Genomic DNA, 21982 nt, shown 5'->3' with positions numbered 1-21982 from the left:
GCCAGGCCCTGTTCTGAGAGCTTAATGTGCATTAATTCATTTAAGCCGCAGGGTAATCCTATAAAGGGAATCTTGTTCCGACCCTCATTTTAAAGAAGAGGAAGCTGAGGGTCAGAGGGGGTAAGAGACGTGAGCCAAGTCCCAGAGCTGGTGAACAGTGGATGCAGGGCTGGAATCCATGTACCATTCATTTTCACAAAAGCATTACAGGTGAGACATGCAGGAGCTAGCAGCTTGCAGGGCCGCCCCCTAATAGAGCTGGAGCCCTAAAAGCATAACAAACAAGCCCATGGTGTTGCCAAGGGCCTCAGGAGCCCGGAGCCCGGGTCCTGCCTCTGCAGGTCCCAGCTCGCCTTCCTCACCTGCCCAGATCCTGACTCCCGAGGATGGCGGCGATGACAGCAGCCGTCCCTTATTAAGGGCTTACAGAGAGCCAGACGCTGGGCTCGTGTTCCCCAAGTTGAGCCACACACAGCAGTTCTGGAAGGTGGGTAGCCATTGAACCCCTACTCAGGAGAGGGCGGAGGGAGGCCAAACAGGTTGCCCAGCTCCCCCGGGGTGCACCGCTAAGGGGCAGAGCTAGGCATGGAGCTGGGCGACGCCAACGGCAAAGCCTCGTTTCTTTGTTTGAATTTCAATCCAGTCTCCCTGTGGCTTCTCCTTTATATCCTTAGTTACTGGGGTTCTGTTCAGCTGGTCTGCAGGGGGCTCTCCAGGTCGACTGGTCTACCATTTAGTTGTAATTTCGACGTGGCCATGACAGGAGGTGAGTACTCCGCCATCTTGGCCAGAAGATCCAAAGCCTAATTTCTCAATTATTTTTAGTGTCTTCCCTCCGACACCCTGCACTTGCCAGCACGCCTGTTACAGGCGACAGTGCAGGAAATACAACCCCGCAAGGTCTCCAGATGTGCCTGGGAAATGTGAGGCGATTTTTACACAAACGGTGTAAACAGAGCTATTAAAAAGAATATCGCGTCACTGAGGATTGAGACCCTGGACAGATGACAGTTTATGTTGGGGTTATACGCACACAGGCAGGACCAGCAATAAAGCACAAGATGGGAGGACATAATCAATGTCTATAAATGATCTAAAATGCCAAGGTCATGCCTAAAATCTGTTTTCTGCACAACTTCTAATGAAGACATTAAGGGAGAAAGCCCACATGTATAAAGCATAAACAGAAGCAGCATTTATTCCATTAGTTTGGGGTCATTTCCCGATGTTTGGCTGTGATTTTATTACCTAATCCTATTAACATCAAAGCAAAGACATACTAATGAAAGCTCTAGCATGCTACACGGCATGAACTTCCTCCCTCGCTAACCTGTCGTGACCCAAGGTCGGCGCGCACTCAAGGGGCCGTTTACCTGCCTGTCGCCACCTCCTTGCAAACTGGGGCCCTTCAGAAAGGCCCTTCCCAGGGCCGCCCTCACCCGGGACCCAGACATTCCTGTAAGTACACCCCCCCACCGCCCCCCGCCCATAAGCCCAGGCATCGAGGCCTCACATCTTCCTCCTCTTTCGATTCGTCGTTCCAAGGACTTATGCTCCCCCCCACCCCACTGGAAGTCCTTCCCTGCAGCCGAGCTGCCCTCCCTCCCAGCCCTCCCCCCGCCCCCCCGCCCGAGCACCTGGCAGGATGTACGTCTGAGGCCACCCTGGACACGATAGGAACGTCTGGATAGAGGGCACTGGTTTAGTGAATATGCCCTCCTAAGACTCCCAATGAGTTAGACACACCTAGGGCGCTCATGGTTAAATTTCTGTAAGTTTTTCATGAGACTGTGGTTAGAAGCTCGGCTTTAGTGTTTACACCTCACGTGAACTCGGGTGCCTGCCTGCAACTCTCGGGCAGCTCCCTGGTCTATAAAAGGGGCATGTATCGACCTCACAGGTTTTCTTGTGAGAATCGAAAAATACATCTATTCATCCTAGTACCTGAATAAATGTCACCCCAGGACTCACCCACGCCTACTTCCCCAACACACAAATGGTTTCCAAAGCCATACATGAGAATTTAAGGCTGTAGTTTACGTGAGATGCAAAGCATGAAAGACAAACAACCATCAACGTTTCCCTTATTGCCGCGAACGGAGCAAACACTCAGAGCCAGGCCCCAGCATCCAGGCCTGTGCGACCTGGAAAGGAGGAGCGTGAGGGACCGTTCTAGAAGAACGCACTCTCAAAGGGAGGTGGGCGGTTCACTGGGAGTTCCTGCGGCTTCAACTTAACTCTGCGTTTTCCAGTGGAACCTGCTATGGGGATGGCCGCGCGTGAAACGGTACTTCTGGCTTCTGGCCGGCAGTGTCTGATGACAGGAGCACCCCCTTCGTTCCCCAGGGACTCGGCGCCACGAGTCCCTTCAAATTCTCTCCTGCTCTTTCGCAATTAGGGCGTGGGCCCAGGATCTCTGAGGGAGTCAGTGCTGACTGTGCGGAGAACATCCCCCAAGGGGGAGAGTCCAGAGCTGGTGCAGAAGATCACAGGGGAAGAGAAAGACCAGTTAGGTAAGTGGTATTTAAAACTGGAGACCAAAAAAAAATCCTTGCTTTGGATCTCCTGCCGGTCCACTGGGCTCAACCTCTTCCTTCCAGAAAAACAAAACAAAAAACAAAAAAAACCCTACGCCTGGCTTCACGTCCTTATAACTCTTCTTCATTTTTTTACTTTGCTTTTTACTTCTATGATAATATTCTTTATTTATGGGTGCTGCTCATGCCCTTTGCCTGTCTGCTGTGACCCCCCAACACCCCACAGCTGCACCCTCCATGGTAACCTCCAAATGTCTCTCTTCTTCTTGGCTTTCAACAAGGCTTCTGACAACAGGGGCCACAGGGAGGAGCAAGAAAGGACGCATCTTCAAACAGGGATAAGTAAGAAATCAACACGTTCTCCGAAGGGCCTGAAAATTTTGCAATGGATTCTCTCCTGCCTCTGGTACTTGGTAGACAACAGATTACACACAAAAGTAGACAAGAGTCTCCTTCTCTTGCACGTCAATTTTTTTTCCTATTTAGGATTGTTTCAATTGGTGCATCTGTTTCCTGACACGTGGCTTATATTATTACATTTTTAAAATTGTCATTGCTTTCATTTACTGGTTAAGGACTATGGTATTCATCATTTATAAATAAGTTTTAAAATTAGGATACAGGAAAAAAGATGTGAAGACAGTTATAAAAAAAGAACAGTAAAATTTACAGTAAGTGGTAAGAAAAAAACTGCACAGAGAATGTAATAACTATATGGCTGACCTAAATTCCATCCCCATGACTCATCAGCCACATAATTCTAACACCGAGAGGCTGCGATACACGAAAATAATGAAGATTCCACAACGTGGCACTTATTTTTATCTTATTACACTAATTTGCACATCATGACGAGGCTCAGCTTTTTTATTTTGATTATAGCATTAGCTCACTCGTGCCAGTTGGTAATCCTGCGACATAGGTAAGGTGACTCTCTCTACCTCCGCTGAATAGGTGGGGAGGCCGTTCACTCGCCCAGAGGTTTCCACAGAAGCCTGCATTGAAATGCGGGCTTCCAAACTCCAGGCCCATACTGCTTCCCACCCAATTTCCATCGGCGCCCGGCCCGGGCCACTCACCCTGTACCACGCACATCTTTGCGTGTCCGTGTCATGACCACAGAGGCAGGAAGAAGCTGAGCCAGGAATCGGACTCTGGTTTCCTCTGATTCAGGTGCCCAGACTCGACCCCTACCCTTCCCTCAACACCCTATGCACGGGCATGCTCCGGGCGTGACAGTTACGTAACATCCCGGGAAATCACCCAACGGCCCCATTAAAACCTTTTCAGGTGAGGATTCGAAAAAGCAGGAACATAGGGGAGTTTTTTTGCCTTTCAGAAATGTTATTGGTAAAAATTAGCAGGAGACAGGCAGTGTGTTTATTCTTGTGCTCCGATGATGATTAATGAACTCTTCTTGGGAGAGGCAAGGCCTGCACTTGGCATTAATGCCACATTAATAAACTCGTCTCCTCCCACTGGCTTCTCCTTCGGTGGGAAGAGCGGTTATGTAAGGCAGTGATTAATTATGTGCCACAAATGTTGATCCAGTCCCAGAGAGGGACTTTTCTCTCTCTCTCTCAAATCTAGATGCTTCACCGAAATGAATTTTTAAGTCATACTGCAAATACGGGTAAAGTGCCAATTCAAGTTGAAAATACATCGTATGCTCAATGTGAGTCCATATGCTTTTTTCCAACATCTTCCTGTTTTGCTAGGCAAAAAAAAAAAAAAAAAAACTTCCCTTGAATAGTCAGATCCCAAGAAGGGGTTGCCATTTCATTTTTTCAAAACCATTGGCCAGATTCTGCTCTTGGATGCCGTTTGAATGTAAATGGAAGATACATCACTTTTAAAATATGGGGTCCCCCTAGCATCACGTGTTTTAAATGGCGAGTTTCTCCCCACTGGGAGTTAAAAAGCTATACCGTTAGCACTAGAATAGCAGGTGGTGGTGGAGGGGAGACACATGAATATTTTCATTTTTTATCCGTCTAATCCTGTCCACATGCTCTAACCGAACCGAAAGAGAATTTCAGTCTCAAGAAGGAGAGCGTGGCCCTGGGTTAAAGACATCAGGTGCTTGTCCTTTGGGCCCCTTGAGTAACAGGAAGTCGCCCACAAACTGTCGGCATCCGCACATCCGCAGGCACACTCCCCGAACACACCTTTGGAAGCAATGTGCCAGGTAGGACACCCAAGGGGATAGTCTACCTGTTTGCAACTGGCTTCCCCGAGAAAGATTATTTATTAAACACCTAATGTTTTCATGGCCACGTGTAAAACCTCCAAGATTAAAGCTGTAAAATACAGAATTTCCACACTGCTTTGGAAGTGAGGGCTTGCCTACGGCATCTTTCGGATAAAGTAGAAGTTGAAATGTTCTTACTCTGATAAAAGAACATGGTTAAACACTACAGAACTTTTAAAACCAGAGGTCTTGTCTCAGCTCCAAGAGCAGTTGCGTGAATGAAGATGAGATTGGTAAAATGAAGGAAGATGTGTATTTGTGAGGGAGAAAGAGAGCAATGGAGATCCTTGGAACTCAAATAGCCACAAAGCGTTTCCTCCTACCTCCAAAAAGGCTCGAGAGAAGTGATCTTAGTTTGTCGTGGTTTACAAACAGAAAGGCCTGAAAAAATCTCAGCATTGCATGCTTGTATTTGCTTAAAACAGTATTCCCTTACAATCTATACAGAACATACATTGTGACATATTTCATACAAGATAACTTAAGATCTGAGCCAAATACGTACTCAATAAAGCACAAAATGAAAAGTACGCACTGTAATATGGCTGTCAAACAACAGATAAAAAGGCAAACTTAAATTCTGTAAAATCTGGTACTACACATCCTTAAAAATACGTTGATGTACATTTCGGAACTGCTCACAGAATTTTAATCCACTACTTAAATACAAGTAAGTTAAAAGGCCTGGGTCCCATGCTACACAAATGCAACAACAAGACGAGAAGTCAGCATGTAACAGAGTTCGGAAGGGGAGATCTTCCTAAGTACGAAAGCAACAACAGACCCCAAAGATCATGCATAAAATACCAACCACTACGACTTCATGCAAACTCAAGGCTTTGCACAGGAACAAACAATAAGCCAGAAGCATTTGTCACTAAAGGGTGATACTATATGAAAGCACTAAATCCCGAACACAGAAATGGGTGAGGTACAAACAGAGAGAAGAAAGATACCAACAGCCAGTGAACATGAAAAAGAATCTGTCTCGCAGGAAACCAAGTAAGTGCACATGATGTTATAAACCACTGAATACCATATGAATAGTAATCTATTTTTCTCATGGAATGACTGCAAATACAAAGAAATATGCTGGTGGGGGTTTTTTTTTTATCCTTATCCAAGGACATTTTTTTCATTGCTTTCAGAGAGAGAGGAGAGGAGAGAGAGACATTGCCTGCCTCCTGCATGTGCCCCGAGTGGGAATCAAACCCGCAACCTAGGTCCATGCCCTGACCAGAAATCAAACCCGCAACCTCTCAGTCATGGGACGACATTCCAACCAACTGAGCCACACTGGCCAGGGCTGGGATTATACTGTTTTGGTAAGGGTAACGTGAGTCCCAGTGTCATACACCCGTAATGGTGGAGATACAATTCAATGTGGTATTTCTAAAAGGCAATTGAGCAACATAAATATCTAGAATCAAGGAGTTCATGCATTGACCCAGGGGCTCTACTTCTCTGACCCCATTTTCAATAATAATAATCAGCCCTCTGAGCAAAGATACTCACGTACAGAAACCCCTCAAAGTAATATTTATAATGATGAAAATTAGAAATACTACCATCCAACCGCCAATTATGCGGAAACCATTTCGTATTTTTCTGAAGACCTGAGTGACTCAAGGTGCCCTTCACTGCGTGCCTGAGACGACCTCAGAGCCAGACCCCGCCGACCCGTCACCCCACTGGCCGAGAGGCACGCTCCGCTCCAGGGCAGGACGTCGGACTTCTCGATGGGAATTAACCAAGACCTTGCCTGGGCTGCCTCTAAATGCCCATCATGCACCGCTTTCCCTCTCCAACCCCCGCCCTTCGGTGCTTTCCCAGACTCAGGGCCTTGGCTGCCTCCACTCACATGCTGTTGATCTGCGACTCACACCCTGGGTCTCAGGTTAGACTCCTGATGCCACCTCCCTGGAGCCCGCGCCCCTTTCCAGCAGAGCCCGGCCTGGCCCCGCCATCAGAGCCGACCTCAGCTCCAGGGCCCTGGGCGCTGGGGAAGGGGAGCGCACCTTGCTCCTCCTTGAAATGTTGACGCCGACCTGCAGCCTTGTCAAATGGCTGGATGCACAAGTGAACGAACAAATAGGCTCACGGAACAACATCAAGTGGTAAAGGCAGAGGCCCACATTGAAGACACAAATGTGCAATAAACAGACAGTTGCCCCCTCACCCCCAACACTAAACAAAGTCCACGGGGTGGGGGCAGGAATGTGAAGCAAAATAAAAGGCTACAGGTGATTATATGAGGGAGTGCTTGCAGGCAGTTTGTCCAGAAAACTTCACTATACTTCCTTATATTTTCTTAACATTTTACAATAAATTTTTCAAACCGCAAAACTCTAATTTATCAAATAAGACCAAATGTTTTTTTTAAAAAATAGCTATGTGCTGTCTTACCTTTAAATTCAGAGAAAAAGTGAAATATTAAAATATGAAATATCATAAATGAGATGAAAAATACTTTCATAACAATTAACTACTGTATTTCTGTCACCATTGCGAGAGTTTTCCGAAAGATTCCAAAATCATCTGAAAGCAGTTTCCCAGAACTGCATATATTTAAAAAGTATACATTCATTCAGACAGTTAACTCCTCAAAAAGGCTTTTTAAAAAAATCGAGCTGCATTTGAGTTTAACGCTGAGACTGCCAAGAGCCGTTCTCTCCCGGCGCGGCCGCTGAGCAGCGTGCGGTGGGGGCCCCCCACCCGCCCCCCGCAGGTTCCCGTGCCAGGCCCACAGTTGTTTGTTTCACTGCCTCTAATGAGCTGCCTTATCTTCTGCTGGGGATTCTTCTGGTGCTCAGTTTTTATCGTCCAAATTAATTGAAATGCTGTAGCAATTTCAGATTAGCATTTTCAAAATTAAGGATGCAGAAAATACAATCTCCGGTAAATCTGCCCTGTAACAGCAGCCACGAACGAACTCTGCAAAAAAGCCACCCCATTGCACGGCTCACGGGCTCCGCACTGTACGGACCAACTGCAGGACGTGCGCGACCCGCTGTCCGCAGCCGGGCCTGGGGCGGGGCGCAGAAGACCTCGGGGAGAACGAGGCCCCTGGGGCCGAACGCTGCCGTGGGGTCCCGGCACCAGCCAGCTGCTCTGCGGCTCTGGGTGAGTGCCTCACCTCCTCAGAGCTTTGGTGTCCTCCACTGAAAACCAGCAGTGTCTCCTCCGAGAGTCTGTGCTGGACACACCCTAAAGTAAACCCCAGCAACCCCTACTCCTGCTACTCAAAGATCCTTTACTCCCCACCCACGCACACTAGGCAGGACCTGCGACTTGCCTCTTGTCTAGAGAAACGGGATGGGATGTCACTTCCATGGTTGTGTTAGGCAGGATTTGAATCTCCACCTTGCGAGGAGACTGTCACCTTCTCGGCGTGTACCCTTTGGCAAGGCCGGCAGCCACACCGGGGAGGCCGGTGAGGCTGAGCACGGAAGACAGCCTCGGGCTGACCAAGAGCTGGGACCAAGGCCCCCAGCGCGACAGCCTCAAAGAAACCGAGTCCCGCCACCACGCAGTTAAAGGAGCTGGGACGGGAGTCCTTCCCCAGGTGAACCCTCAGGTGAGACGCAGCCCTGGCCAACACCTTCGGCGAGGTCTTGTGAGAAAGCCAGAAGCAGAGGGCCCAGCTCCCCCGTGCCCCAATTTCCGGCCCGCAGAAGTTGGGAGATAACACATGCGTGCCATTTCAGGCCGCCAAAAGCACGGTAACTTGTGACACAGCGACAGAAAGTCAATACAGGGACATGTATGAAGTCATGATAACCGCCCCCGCCACCACCATTTCCCAGAGCACCTACTGTGTGCGAAACCTTGTTGAAAAATGCTTTATTAACTCGTTTAAGCTTCCCAGGGACAGTAGGAGGTGCGCCTGCTACTGTTGCCCCCATTTTAGAGATGATAAAACAGAGACCCTGCAACTAGGAAGGGGAGGGCAGGACACTCCCCCACCCACCCCACCGCAGAGCTCTCAGGCCGAACCCCTGCCCGGGGCTGCCTCCGGGACTGGAAGGCACCTCCTACAGACACAACTAAGAAAGGTTTTCCTTCTCCTTCTCTCCTCGTTACGCCTTCGCTGCCACAGAGGCAGGTTGTGGCTTAAACTTATCGCCTCCAGGGCCGCCCCGTCTGGTTCTGCGGCATTCCCACGCTGACCCCTGCAGCACAGAGGGCACCGCGCTCCCGCCTCCACCCAGCCTGCCGTCCGGGCCTGTGTCTCCAGGTCTCTGGCCTGCAGGGCCGACCCACCCTCCCACGGGAGTAGGGAGCAGTGGGACAGAGGGTTGCCCCTTTCCAGGAACACAGCCCCTGCGAGGTCCAGAGGAGAATGTCAGGTGGATATTTTAGACACGATGATGCTACTGTGACGCAGGAAAAACGATTGGCCCTGGCTGGTGTAGCTCAGTGGATTGAGCATGGGCTGCGAACCAGGCATCACAGGTTCGATTCCCAGTCAGGGCACATGCCTGGGTTGCAGGCCATGGCCCCCAGCAACCACACATTGATGTTTCTCTCTCTGTCTCTCTCTCCCTCTATCTCTCTCTCTTTTTCTCTCCTTTCCCTCTCTAAAAATAAATAAATAAAATCTTTAAAAAAAACCAAAACGATTGTTTTCTTGGTACCCCCGCAAATTAAAGCTGTGAGCAGGGACCGGACTTGGGTGGGATTCTGCAGTTTCCAGTTCAGGTTCGACCCACCAGGTTCTCCTCTTCTGCCACCAGAAAGCACTCGAGCAGGGGAGCCGACAAGCGGACCGGGGACAGGCGGGAGAGGTGGACAGCCCAGCCGTGCCGGAGCAGAGGCTCCTCACGACCTGCCCGCACCGAGCCTCTTCCTCCCTCCCCATTCTTTCGTGCACAGAGCCCTTCCTTCCCACGGGAAAACCCCACGAGGACAGGCCGGGTCAGCCCAGCTCCCATCTGAAAGCTGGCAGAGCAGCCAGGCTGGCCCGCCACCCCGGCGAGGCCACCGCCACTGCCTCAGAGAGCAGCAGGGGGTGGAGGCCAGGCCAGCGAAAGGCCTGCCTGGGACGTTCGCTCCGTTTCCCCTGCAACTATTAGCCGTGGGATGATGCACACTGAGGGCTGCTGGTGGTCCACTGGGCTCCCAGGTGAGGGGTCTGTCGGCAGCAAGCCAACGGAGAAGAACGCGGCATCCTGATACCCTTTCAGCCCCTGGTTCCAACTCTGCCTGAAGCCGAAGCACTCTGGGCGTCCTGCTTGAGCCAGGAAGTCCCTCACGCTTTTCCTTTTCCTCCTAAACTAGTTTGAAGGGGGTTTGTGTCACTTGACAAACTCAAGGGGAAGGGGCAAGCCAAAGAACACGTATGCATAACCCGCAGACACAGACGACAGCGTGGTGATGGGGGGGCTGGGGCTGGGGCTGGGAGGGGGGCAGGGCAGGGGAAATGGGGGCATCTGTAATAGTGTCAACAATAAAAATAGAGAAATAAACAAAAATTAAGGATAAAGCACACTGGGCATGCTTTAGATAGAGAACGGAGCTGACCCCAACCTAGTAACCAGCACACGGGTAAGCTTTATTTTACAGCAGTTTTATGTAAATGTGCTTTTACTGATGTGCTTACTTGTTAGCTGTCGTCTCCTGGTCTTGGGTTCATGGGGAGTTTTCCCTGGTCAGCCTGTCCCGTCAACCACACCCCGTTCCAAACGCACGCTGCACGCTCCGGGGCGGGGGGGGGGGGGCCTGGTCCGCCCACCCACCGGCATTAACCTTCGAAGGGCTTTTCATCTGCACGGCTTATCTTTCCAACCAAATTCCCAGTTCCTCAAAGACAGGGAAGCCTCCGTGTATTTCTCATATCTACACAGACAGAAATGAGTCTCCAAAGGAAAGTTATCTGTAAAACTAAGAACCCAACATAAGCTTTCCTTCTCACGTGAATTAAAATTTTAGAAACCAGCTCGATCTGAATGCACCGAAAGGTAAACAATTGCCAATATGAGTCATTTTGACAGAAATTCCACACCCTGCCCTCCAAGGTTCTAATTAATCTGATAACCGTTCTCACTATTTATATATAGAACTACAGTATTATGGGATTACAAACAATTATGACGTTCAAGATCACCTTATCAATGTCCTTCTTCCTGGCCTCAGGTGGACCCTACTTGTATCAAATACTGTTACTTGAAGACGGTGAGTTTTGCCTCACCTGCGTGCTTTCGTTTATCTCACTTCCCCCTAAACCTCTCGGCTAGGTCACTGGGCGCTCAGAGGTTGTTGGCCCAGTAGGAATTTCTGAAGTTGGTGTCTGCTGAGCATTCCACGGCGTGTTCTTTTTCTTCTGGAACGGAACAGGCTTTCACTGCCAGGACCATCAACGGGGCAGAGGGGGCCCAGGCCCTGCACCTGACCTGCATCTGAGTAAGGAAGGTGTTATCCCCGATAAACGTGAAAACCAGCTCACCGAGTTTGACTTGCCTTTCAGAACTTTCTTCTAAACCGTTACAGATATATACTTTATTTTCTCAATACAACATTACCACACTAACAGAAATTATACATTAGGAGCATGTAAGTGATCCCCAAGTCGGTTGTGTGTGTGATACTGCAGAACTTTTATTCAATAATCCCGACACTGACACCATTTCCCACCCGCAGCAGCCCCCCGGAGCGGAGTCTTCAGAAGGCCGTCCGCCCCACTCCCCGGCTGGAGGCACTGGAGCCGTGGGAAAGGCTGGCAGGGTGTGGACCCGCCAGCCAGAGGACAGCAATGGGGACCCTTTGAGAACATGGAATAGACTGGAAAGGGAGAAATAAATCCTCCCCAAACCGAAAAAAAGAAGGAGAAGGAAGAAGAGGAAAGAGAAGGGAGGAGGAGGTGGAGGAGGAAGAGAAGAAGAAGAGAGAGAGAGAGAGGAAGGAAGGAAGGCGGGGGAGGAAGGACCAAAAAAGATATGAGCGAGGGACTGGGCTGTGCCTTTTGGAAATCTGTCCTCCCGGCCCAGGGAATGAGACAGACAGACCTGAAATAACCACGAGAGGACGGGGCCTTCGTGAGAAACTTGTCCCATTGTCGTCAGTGTCACAGAAGCCTGAGGACCAATCAGCGGCGGCAGGAACCAGAGCAGCCTCCCCGGGGCCCACTGGGCTTGTTGCCCTCGCTTCCCTGCGACGGACCTCAACACTGGCTGCCACCGCCCCAGCGCTCTCAAGCCCGTGCTCTCGTCTTGAAATACGCACATTCGCAATCATGCTTCCAGTGTTTAGATGAGGGTTTACCTGGGACGAGAAGTTAGTTTTACGGATGATCAAAATGACAAAACCAGGTTTGACTGGTTAATATGGAACCAGTATCATCTATGGATATGTTATTACTTATCTATTATGAACAGAAGTTCATTTACTACAGCCTTCAAGAATATACACCTGTCTTCTTGAAAAAGAAAAAGAAAGGATGAAATGTACTTTTAGATCGGTGATTTTAAAAACCCCAGGCTGGTATTTTTCTCTGCAATGTTTTCTATTTAGAAACTAAAAATATATAATTTCTCTCTTCAGCAAACGCCGATTATGTTTAAAATCACATCTAAAAGAAATCAACAATTCTGGTTCGATTTGAAATGAGTTTTTCAGTCCTTGGAAATTAAAACAGTAAGGAACACTGTGATACATTATAATTCAATACAATAAACCACCACAGTAAAATTGTTATTTATATAATGGAAACATACCGATGACCCAGCTGGAAGGCAATTGGAGCCCACACTTGCTTCCCTCTTTTCCAGTCCCTTTTGCTTTTTCTGTGCCTACTCCATAATTACATCTTTTTATATGTTGACCAGACGACGCACTCATTGTTTTTGTGACACTGTGCCACACCAGAGTGCGCCAGTGTATGAAAAGACATATATTAGCAGTAAAACACTTTACTATGTCTACTCGCGGACATAAATCAGGACTTGTGCCTGCGTCTCCTTGCTCGGGCAGAAGGTAAGCCCCTGGCGGAGAGGAGCCACGCTTTCTAATTAACGACGTTGCCGGTGCTGACGGCTCCATGCAACACAGAGTTGGAAGCGCAGGAGAGCGTTCCTGAATTCCTTTCTTCGTACAATAACAATAGGAGTGGCCCTGACTGGTGTGGCTCAGTGGGCTGGGCCTCATCCTGTGCACTGAAAGGCCGCTGGTTCGATTCCCAGTCAGGGCACGTGCCTGGGTTAAGGGCCAGGTCCCCAGTTCGGGGTGCGGGAGAGGCAACCGATCAATGTTTCTCTCGGACATCGATATTTCTCTCCGTCTTCCTCCCTCCCTTTCCCACTCTCTCTAAAGATAAATAAGTAAAATCTTCTTAAAAAAAGAACAATAGGAATGGAATTTTAGATCAAGGCTACCACCTGACAGGGAGAGCAGCCGCCTTTGAAGACGACCCTGCCAGAAACAGTTAAGACCTCTCCTCCCTGAATAAGACAGTGCCTCCGAGACACATTTCTCTTTGCAATCAACGGCGTCAGAGGAGTCCGGAGAAAGCACCTTATCAATTGAACCATTACCTGCTCATTTGCTATTCAAGGTTATCACAAATCACCTGAGTAACCTGAGATTGGAGAGATGAGGGGCATTCATCTCCCTCCACTTCGTCTAATCTTCCTCGAGCACAACACCGAACACCGACCTGAATTTTTTAAACACCGGAGGCTGTGGACTTACATACGAGATGCTTTGCATCCCACAAACAGAGACAACTCAGCGGTCACCTAAACGCAGGGACGTGATTGAAAGGACACGTATCCTGGCACGCGGACCTGCCACCTGCAAACTGAATCTCACGTGTCCCGTACTTAGACAGAAGGAAACTTTTCAAGCTCGGTATTAAAATTTAATTGGCGACTCTGACCTTGAGAGCCCCTTGAGGTGAAAAATATCACACCAGTGCTCAGAGTTTCCTGAGATTTATGATCTCATGTTCTTGAAAAAGGCCCGGCACCTTCGTGTTCCTGAAATAATTGATCTGCCTTTTCTAAGTGTTATTTTCCTGAATCTAACATCTGATGTCTCAGGAAGAAAAGTACAAACTGATGAAAATACCTTGCTATATTTAAAAAATCCAAAAGAGCTACCAGCATTTGCATCTAACACGTTATTCCATTTATAAAAAACAGTTGAGCCCATACATCGGTAAACTTCTTAGCACGCAACAGCAGACAAGGAAATGTAAACTGAACTGAAAAGCCATGTGCCAATGTTATTTATGAAGATGACCCACCGTTATTAGTAAAGCATGAAGGCTTTAAATGTGCTAACGAGTCCCATTGCCAATCTGCAGCTCACGCCCTTCTGGTCTGAAAAGAACTCCCCAATACACTGTAATGTTTTCAGCCTTAGGAGTTTTCCTTTCTTTCATTCCTTTGTCGCACTCACAAATACCACTAACTTCACCGAAAACGCTGGACCGCCAGTGTTGCCGGTGTCTCCTCTTAAAGGTAAGCGAAATGTCACAGAGGCCGTGGGATAAGCAATAAAGACCAGCCCGAAAACGGCTGTGATTATGTAACTCCTAGCTTCCATGGAAATTCAGCATAAAAATCTGGGTCTCTTTGGGAAGACGTAACAAGCAGATACGACTGACTCTCCTCCACAAGACAAAATGTCCAGTCAGAAAAAACACGCTCTCCCATAAGCAATTATCATCATCCTCGTCGTCACCTCAGCATTTCCTGCCCTGTTACAAGGACTTTCCATGGACCAGCTCACAGCAGCCTCGTAAGGCAGGGGCTGTACTAGTCTCCTTCACGAATCAGGAAACCACGGCGCAGAGAGGGCACAAATAGCCCAAGGTCAACTGCAAGTAAACAGCTAGGCGGGGTGGCCAGCCCAGGCCACGTGGCTCAGAGCCAGGCCTCCTGCAACTAGATTATTCCGTGTTCCTTCAGTGCACTGGTCCACTTGGTCAGCACAAGGAATTTAGTGAGCAAGAGAACCAATGCATTCAGAACAAGTCATAATCATTCATTTAAAATTATGTATGAAGCACCTACTACGCAAAGAAATATGCGTTAAGTTCTTTTCCAAAACCAAAGGTCTCCAGGGAAGCGATACCACATACCTTTGTACATGGCTCTGAAATTGGGGTCTGATGAAGTAGTGACCTCGGACCCCCTCCCCCCGAAAACTATTTCATCACTTTTTCCTACAACACCCCAAGGGAGGCCCCGGGGAGCGGACAGTGTGTTGGCACGTGGAGAAGTCAGCTAACGTAGCTGGGGGAGAACATGTCAAGGAACGGCGTGGGAACGGCACTCACAGAAGGTGATGCCCTTGGAAGCGGTTTGCCCGTGGCCAGGAAGCCTCCGTCTGACCGACCCCCGGTTTAAACGTCTTGGGAGGGAGGCATCTCACACGGCTGTGGAAACCCACGAACCCCCGCCGCGTGGGGATGGACGCAGCGGAAGCCCGTACGCTGCAGGCAAGGGTTGACTCCAAACAAAAAAGCTCTGCAAGTTGCCATGAGAAAGCAGTTGCCATGAGAAGGCAACCAACTTGAAACACACGATTCCAGGCTGGCATTCACAGCCACCAACAGGGAGAAACAGCTGGCCTCCCAGTAAGAGTTACAACACGAAAGACCACTAATTACCTATTTGGGGTTTTTTTTTTTCCAAAATGTGGACAAATGGTAAAACACTCAGATATTTATTATAACTAATGGAAAGGTCTTAGTTAGAAAGAATTACAAATATAACATATAATACTACTTCTTTTGTATTTCTAAGTTTATCCCTCATGGAGTCTCTCATGATCTTTGGACAAACAGGCAATAGGAACACCGGAAGAGTTACACCTGTACACACAGCCGTCACCTTTAGGATAAAGGAGGATACACGGTTTCATTGTGCTCCTCTTTGTCATACGTATAATCTGTGAATTCACTGTGTCTCCCTTTAAAAATAATCTGAGGGCTCCTAAAATGTTTGGCTATAACGTAAGTTATTAATAGTCAAATGTACTCCTACTGATAACATAAACAAAGTGATGCATTCTCCTGTTGGGGGGGTGGATAAAATGAAAATCCTCATAGAAGAGGAAATATTTTTTAAATATTTATAAATATTTTCATTATAAATAGATAATTTTGTGAAGCAGAAACACCACAACCCCCACAAAATAAGAAAAAAAATTACACTTCCAGTCATACACTCCTACGAAACAGAAGCACTTCTTCTAAACATTATTGCAGAATTTTCTAAATATTACTGCAGAAGTTTCTGCAAAGGGTGGCAGTATCTTGGAAAGTTAGAGCTATGAAAAAGTCAACAAGAAGCCCTGTTGTTGTTTTTTTTTAATGGCCTCAATTTTGTCCTGTAGTTAAAAGACCAAAACGGAGCTCAGGAAGCAAGTGAAGCCGTTTCTAGCCAGAGGCAACAGAGCTCCATAAACCTTCGCAGGCAGCCGGTACACCGGGTGGCGCCCTGGGTGTGGCCTCAGTGGGCAGGTACGGTGCTCAGAGAGCTCAGCTCTGCAAGGAGGCACGCACGCAGTCAGGGACGGGAAAACAAAACAGCCCAGACTATCTTCCGGCAGGACTGTACTTCACGTTCCACTGCGTGTAGTAGCAAGTTCCTATCTTTGGGCTCCTTTTACCCATGATAATATGACCCTGTATTACACGCGACAAATCGTGGGTAATTCAACTGTGGAAGGCATTGCTCAATGGACGGTGAAATAATGGCACTAAAACAATGACAGGGCCAAACCTCACGATGTTCAGTGGAAAACAGCTCAGTTCTCCCTGCAGACGGAGAGAGTCCTTCAGTTCCCTCTCCCACTACACTGGAGTTGACATACAGGATGGAGAAAAATATCTTTCCAAGTGGGGTGGGTACCAGCCTTGTCTGATTTGTGAACTCCCCCGACCCTGCGACCCTGCAGAAAAGGCTCCTTTTTCGGCGCTGGCTGGTTCCCTCCCCAGGTTCCGGAGGGAACAGGGTGAGCGTGCTGGGTGAGGGAGCGTTTACTGGGCAGCCCGAGGCTGTTCAGCAAAGCAAACAACCAGCTCAACTGCTGCTGGTGGGACGGGAGTTACTGCCGGTTATTCACCAGGTGACCCTGTCCCGGGCGGCTCTGTCACGTGAGTGATTGACACGTGAGGCCGCTGCCTCCCGGGCACACGTTGTGTGCCGAACTGGGAGACACAAAGGCCAATACTCTGCCCGGCTTCCCACAGCGAGTCCCAGAGGTTTCCTTGGTCACGTAACTAAGGCATAACCATAGATGTACAACCAGAAACACACCTGGATCCACCTGTCTGGAGTTTCTCCGCAGCCCGTTGGTCCGCTTCTGTGCAGAAAGGGAAAACAAAGACTTGGTATTATTAAAGTGACTTACTTGGGAAAGGATCTAATAAACACTGTAAAACCTTAAACAAATAAATTACACTGAATCTCAATGATGGATATCTAGAGGTTCGTTACACTAATATCTCAAATGGGTGCTTAAATGTTTTAATTAAAATTGTAATTGAATAAACTGGTTTTTTTCCAAAAAGTATATTACCTCCTGACACTCTGGAAGGCCAGTGCATGTTGTGCCTTTTCCATTAAAAAGTATGACTAACTTCAATGGAAACATTTGCTTCTGAAGTTTGTTTTTATAACTCAACCTTCTTGTTTCTCTACTAAGTATTCCACTTGAACACCATTGCATCCTACCCATTAATACTCATCGGGTGCACTATGGGAAAGACACAGCTTTCCATTTGCCGTCTCCGGGTATCAGGACACATTTTTTTTTGCAGCCTTAATGATGGAAGGAATGGTGAGAACAAGACTGCCTTGGCTGGAAAATGTTCCCGGCGAAGACATCTGACCTCCAGGCCCTACCCAGCTGCTTCGGATGCCTGGCTGGCCGGACTGGAGTGGGGTCTCTCACTACACGGCCCCTGGGCTCTGCCTTGAGCAGACAAGTCAGTGGGAATGGCATTTTTGCTGTGGGTCGGTTGTATCTTAGCTCTCTGAGAAACAAAACAGGCATCAGCTTGTGACCCACGACAGCAAACTCTTACCCCAGAAAAAGGAATCCCTGAGAAAAACCGCACGTTACGGAAAGTATAGCTAAGATGCGAAACAAAAGAGATTTCAACTCGTGGAAAATGCATCGTACCAAGTTCGATTTCATATCAAATTCATGCCTGCCTCCTAACCATGGTAATCTCACTAATTAATAAGGACTCGAGTTTCACTCTTTATTACGCAGCTGGATGAGATGCACACCACAGAACTCTAGAACAACCACATAGTTCAGATTTTGGCAACAGCGACTTTGTTTCCGTGTGTGCCGGGGTCCACAGCCGTGCGTGGAGACCCGGCTTCACTCAGAGCCCACGTGGCTGTGCTCAGCGCGCGCGCGCCGTGGGTTTTTCTCTGGGTTCCTCCCACTGTTTCCCTTCGCAAGTTGAATGGGTGGGACGGGGCCCTGCAGATTCCAAGGGGGCCCTAAGCCGTGTTAAGCAGGGGATCGGGGGTTCTCAGGTGAAAGCAAATTGGAAAAACCCTTTAAATATAATTTCTGTCGTTCACCCAACTACTTTCCAAGTGGGTGTGTAAGGAGGCCAGCAGGACCGCTGAGGTCGGCGTGGCGAGCAGGACGGCTGCCGGAGCCAGAAGGACAGGTCATAAGGAGCCGCCGTGGGCGAGAGGACAGTGCAGTGCGGGCCTGCTGGGGGCCCGGGCACAAAAGGGGACACGTGGTGAGCGAGTAGTCACCTGTGATGACCTGGAAGGAAACTGCCTTCAAAGAAAAACACCTCCTCCCTGAAATTGCATTCGAAGTTGCAGAGCTGTCTGTATGAAGGACAAGGAACACACCTGACCACCTTTCCCGTACAAGGGACGGGTGCTCTGCCCTCATCGCCCTCCTGCACAGCCCCCCACCTCCCTAACGCACAGCAGAAGCCATCTTTCTGCTGGTGTCGCAACGCCTGCTGTCAGAGAGCTGCGGAGGCAAAGGGGAATTCGGCCTTCGGGCCTTCGTCCTGGGATGCCGGAACCAGTCAAGAACACGTGTGCACGGCCCACGGACACGGACAACAGTGCGGTGGTGCCCTGGGGGCGGGGGATGAGGGCCGGGTGGAGGTGGGCAAAGGGCTGGGGTGGGGGAGGGGGAGTGGGGACCTGTGTGATAGCGTCAACAATAAAAGTAAAGTAAAAGAAAAACTATAAACGTAAAATGTGAGAAAAGAACGCAAGCTCAAAAGCAACTCTCTATTACCTTAGGAGTTGGGATTGAACGAAGGCACATGTGCCGTTGCTGAGAGTATGGATTCCAGAATCAGACTGCCCAAGTTCAAACTCAAACCTCCACAGCAGCTGTTTGATCGTGAACTAGTTGACACCCCTGTGCCTGTTCGGACCCCCGGTCTCCAATGGGGGTAATAGCCCCACCTGGGGTGATAACAGCAGCTACTACAGTGTCTAGGGGGAGAAGTAAATGAGTCACTTATGTTTAGTGCTCGGAACTGTTCCTGGCACACAGGAAGGATTATCTTAAGTGATAGCTTACTATCATTATTATTGTCATGATTAACTCTATGGTATCTGCATGTTTAAATTCACATAAAGAACCAACTCTTCTACTAAGCTATTGCCCTGCTGCTTACGTTTTAGCTCCTTTCTCCAGAAAGTCATTGAGAATCAGTGACCCTGAGAATAGAAACGTCTATGCAACACGAGTGGGCAGTGGGACAAGCCATAATCTGGTGAATTAAATAAACAGACAAATAAACAAATAAACAGGGCTCTGGCTGGTGTGGCTCAGTGCACTGAGTGCCGGCCTGTGAGTCAAAGGGTTGCTGGTTCGATTCTCAGTCAGGGCACATGCCTGGGTTGCGGCCCAGGTCCCCAGTAGGGGGCGTGTGAGAGACAACCACACGTTGATATTTCTCTCTCTCTCTCTCTCTCTCTCCCTCCCTCCCTTCTCCTCTCTCTAAAAGTAAATAAATAAATCTTTTTTTTAAAAGGAGGGGATTTCAGTCACTTAGATGAGGTACATTTGGAGAGTTTGAGATAAATTAGACTTTAAAAGCACTTAAAAACTACTTTATATTATAAACAATTTGGCAATGTTCAGCAGAGCATATTTAAACACACTCTCCTCCCCCGTCTCTATGCTCAGCGGCCTGGGGCGGGGCTGGACAGGAGCTTGTCCCCAGTGGAAGCACAGGGCGCACCTCCTGGGCATCTCCGGGAGCCCCAGTTACCGCCCCCTGAGATGGGAGACTGCGTCTTCAGAACCGTCTCTGTCTCCCTTGGTCTCCTTAGAACTGGTTGGGGGGAGGGGGGCATGGTTGACCAACCAAAGAACCTAGTTTTACTTCTCCAGTCATCACCTATTGCCTTGTCTGTCTCTGAAAGACACACCTTGACTGCCTAAGAAACTCTCTCCTCACCTTCTTGGGGACAAACCTAATTCTCTCTGTAGATTTTACCAACAAAACAAGCCAAGGTCCCTTTGTTCTATGGCACTGGCTTCGGCCCGCTACCCGACCGGCAGGGGGGCACCCTGGGGGGGGGGACAGATGGGCAGAAGACTGTGTTACATGGGGTGCAGTGAGAACCGTGATTCCCGAGGCCGGCGCTGGCGGCTGAAGGTCCAGTCTGGGATGGGAGTGAGGTGGGTCTCCCAGAGGTGGTGCAGGGGCACCCACGGGTCCTGTGGCCCCTGAACGCTGACCTGCCTTGACATTGAACTATGACATGAAAAATAAAAAGTTTGCCATCGTGGCCATTGACAGGGGAAGAGAACAGGACCCAAACTGGTGTCTGGAGGAAAAGGTCTTCAGGAGAGAGGGAGATGAAAAGGACAGAGCTTCCAGAAGGTCTTCCTCACGTGGTTCTGGGAGGCCCCCTGGGCACCCTAACAGCGTCCATCTGCAGAGTGGACGTCTCGATGGGGAAAGTGCAGTGAAAGGCGCTTCTTACTGTCTGTCTGCTATTACCTCCCCTTACACTGAGCTCAGGCAGAGACTAGCAGACTCACCATTAAATAAAAATTACACCCCCACAGTCAAAAGTTGCTAAAACACCGATGCTACATTTTTTAAAATCAATGCGAAAATTAACTCCTTTCATAATAGGCTTAAGTGTAACTTCTAAGGGTACAAAAAGGCCCGGGGAGAATTATTTAGGGTCATGCGAAAATTATCACCCCCTTCTCATTCGCACACTTTCCTTCTGTAAATACACCCACTGCACGTAACTTAAATAAAATGAAGTGAAATCATCTTCCCTGGAAAAAAAATAATGTCTATATCTAATAGGATGAATGTGAAATAATACTGAGTTCAAGTTCGCAGCTCTACAGAGAAAGCTGTCTCGGCAACCCAACCACAGCCTGAGAGTACAGGAAAGCAAGCTGCTTCCCACGACGCTCACTGGGACCTCTGCTCCACAGTCCTGATGAACACTCTTCAGGCCCGCCGCCTAAACACTGAAGGAAACCTTAGGGTGATTTATTTCAGCCCTAGAAAAACTTGTGCTGCCTACTTTTAAATTATTATTATCTTGTTATGCATTCTTTTGATCTAGATTCTAAAATACAGTCAACTGATCCACTGAAGAGGTGCATGTGAATTTCCTCATATCATACTCTTGAAATCCTACATCAAAAAATTATGTACTTAGGCAAAAACCATAGGAAAAACTTACCTCTTCTTTGACATCTGGCTGTGCCTTTCATTATTTGTACCAACTATATAAATGCCAGCCTATTCAAAGCACACTGATATTATGCTGTTCTTCATGAGATATAACTGTATTAAAATAATTTGGCTTAGAATGTTTTTATCTTTCTTTTATTCTGAAATTCTCAAAGAGCTGTCTCTTAGGTTCACATAACATCACACATATTTTATATTTTAATTTTCTTTGCTATGACATTATTTTGGGGAGGTCAGGTAAGAAATTTGTTACTTTTGGTTGAAGGCCAAGACCATGGCTGCCTGGAATGGGTCCTATTCTTCATTCTTTCTTATTTGTTCAAAAAATAACTGTATTCTAAGCAGTAACAGGGACCACATACGTCTAAGCCATTGGGCCTAAGATTTGGTGTAAAACCGCAAGGACACGGTTATCAGGTCTGGATTTGATCAATAAGACATGATCGGAACCATGTTTATGTTCGAACATAAAGCACTGGGAACATAAAACCACATCCTCAGAGGAGC

At 48.3% G+C, this 21982-nt stretch overlaps 1 protein-coding gene across 3 annotated transcripts in view; it reads right to left on the bottom strand.

The window, feature by feature from the left end:
• Window positions 1-21982, bottom strand: part of VAV3 (vav guanine nucleotide exchange factor 3) — a 263079-nt gene that overhangs the window by 61724 nt on the left and 179373 nt on the right. For all 3 annotated transcript variants that reach the window (XM_045816668.1, XM_045816669.1, XM_045816670.1), the window contains exon 19: window positions 17055-17100. In XM_045816668.1, coding sequence (XP_045672624.1) covers window positions 17055-17100 — 46 coding nt within the window. The remainder of the gene's footprint in view (window positions 1-17054; window positions 17101-21982) is intronic.

The sequence above is a fragment of the Phyllostomus hastatus genome, unplaced genomic scaffold (assembly GCF_019186645.2).
Source record: "Phyllostomus hastatus isolate PE091 unplaced genomic scaffold, TTU_PhHast_1.1 phas_scaffold_216, whole genome shotgun sequence".
NCBI lineage: Eukaryota > Metazoa > Chordata > Mammalia > Chiroptera > Phyllostomidae > Phyllostomus > Phyllostomus hastatus.
This window is presented reverse-complemented; position numbering and strand designations above follow the sequence as displayed.